Source organism: Raphanus sativus, chromosome 5 (assembly GCF_000801105.2).
Source record: "Raphanus sativus cultivar WK10039 chromosome 5, ASM80110v3, whole genome shotgun sequence".
In the NCBI taxonomy this organism is placed as follows: Eukaryota; Viridiplantae; Streptophyta; class Magnoliopsida; order Brassicales; family Brassicaceae; genus Raphanus; species Raphanus sativus.
The window spans coordinates 33,863,120-33,865,006 of record NC_079515.1 but is presented as its reverse complement, the minus strand read 5'-3'; the positions used below and the strand labels follow the sequence as shown (position 1 = coordinate 33,865,006).

The window sequence follows — 1,887 nt, the reverse complement described above, 5'->3', positions numbered from 1 at the left end:
CATGCAGGCTTCGATGCAAAAGTCTTAAACAACCAACCAAACAACATACCACCGGAATACGTATGGTCCGACGAAGACAAACCCTCCACCGACATTAAAGAGCTCCAAGTCCCTATCCTTGACATCTCCAGTTTTCTTTCCGGCCATGACAACCATGTTGCGGCTTCTCAAGCGTCTAGGCTCGTGTCTGAAGCTGCGAAGCTTCACGGCTTCTTCCTCGTCACAAACCATGGAGTCCACGAGGGGATATTGGCACGTGCCTACAAGTGTATGGACACGTTTTTTGACTTGCCGGCATCGGAGAAACAGAAGGCCAAGAGGAAATGGGGTGAGCTCTCCGGTTACGCCGATAGCGTTGCCGGGAGATTCTACTCGGAGCTTCCTTGGAAGGAAACGTTGACGCTTAGGTTCTCTGCTCAGGAGAAGCTCGAGAGTGGCACAGAAACCGTTAAAGATTACGTTTCTAAGACAATGGGAGACGGGAATGAAGAATTTGGGTAATATTTAATACTCCTTTCGTTTCATCCATGTTTTATATCCCTGTTCTAAAACGCGCTCTATGCGGACGTTTAATCGCCGGAAATCCGTTACACGGCCATCTACCGTGGCGAGTTGACCATGTGCGGTCTATTACTCGGGATGTGTAAAAAGTTCAGGATTTTGAAAGATTTCAGTTTCAAAATAGCATGATAGGTTAGAGATCTTAGAAGATTAAGCAGAGAAAATCTCGAAATCATCAAAAAAAATAAAACGTAAAACGGCTGCAGCTTTAGAAAACAAAGGTTGAAGACGAGGGCTGCTTAGTCATTTTACTCATTAACCCTAACAATGAAAAAAAAAAATCAAAACGTAGCCTCCTGGTTTTGAACCTCTCAAACCACAGTCATTAATGACAAGGTAAACCACTAGACCAGACTTCAACATTGTTGTTAGTTCCCAAATTTAATATATAAACGTTGAAATCGTATAAATGCCCTATAATTAATCCCCGATTAATCTCCGCGTAATCCCCGATTAACAGATTCGGCGCTAGGCGGTGCTTCACCGCACGCATTACGCCTAGCGCAATTCCGAACAGGGTTTTATATATATCATTTTTTTTTGGTAAACATGTTAAGATTATATAAAATTTTACTTATAGAAATGAAGTGATTGATTCTAGCGGGTCTCACCAACTCATTTATTTTATATAAAAGAATTCAAAAGGATATTCTTTTTTACATTTCGATATATTTTTATAAAATAATAATGATAAACTATAAATTTCAAGAAATTAATTGTGTTTAATGAATTTGGATTGGATAAAAATTGTGAGAAATAATTTTTTAGTTGTTACTTGTAAGAAATAGTTAATCACACTTAATGCATTTATAATCATTAAGATATTTTTAATATATGTGAAAAATCTAAAATATACATCTTTTTGAAATGGAGGGAGTAGCTATCTATTTAACTATTTATAAACTAATAAATATTCATCTTTTGTTAAAGGATTTACTTTTGTGTGTGTTTACATATATTAAACATATTTAAAACAGATTATAAATATATCATTTTCTGTGTTTAGTTATCTTGCATAAGCTTAAACCAATATTATTTTAATAAGTATAATTATATTTTTGAAGTTTAGAGTTTATTAATTATTAAAATTTATTATTTTTATTAATTAAAAGTTAGTAATTATTAAAACTGCATAAAATATAAACATACACACTTTATTTTAAAACATATCTTTTTAGGAAGAGAGAGCTAGCGTATGTTAACTAGTAACTAAGTTATGGTAGTTTGATGATTAAAGAACTCATCCAATTAATTGAGAAACCATGGTTCGAATTTTCTGACTAGTTTTAAAAATGGTTGGCGACAATGTACGTTAAGTATCGATCG

The 1,887-nt window shown here is 34.5% G+C and overlaps 1 protein-coding gene across 1 annotated transcript in view; it reads left to right on the top strand.

Moving 5' to 3' along the window:
• LOC108859491 (gibberellin 20 oxidase 3-like) overlaps positions 1–1,887 on the top strand; it is a gene marked incomplete at its 5' end in the record, with an annotated part of 4,122 nt that continues 2,235 nt past the window's right edge. Inside the window, one exon of the mRNA XM_018633395.2 lies at positions 1–497. Within this exon, the coding sequence (XP_018488897.2) occupies positions 1–497 (497 nt within the window). The remainder of the gene's footprint in view (positions 498–1,887) is intronic.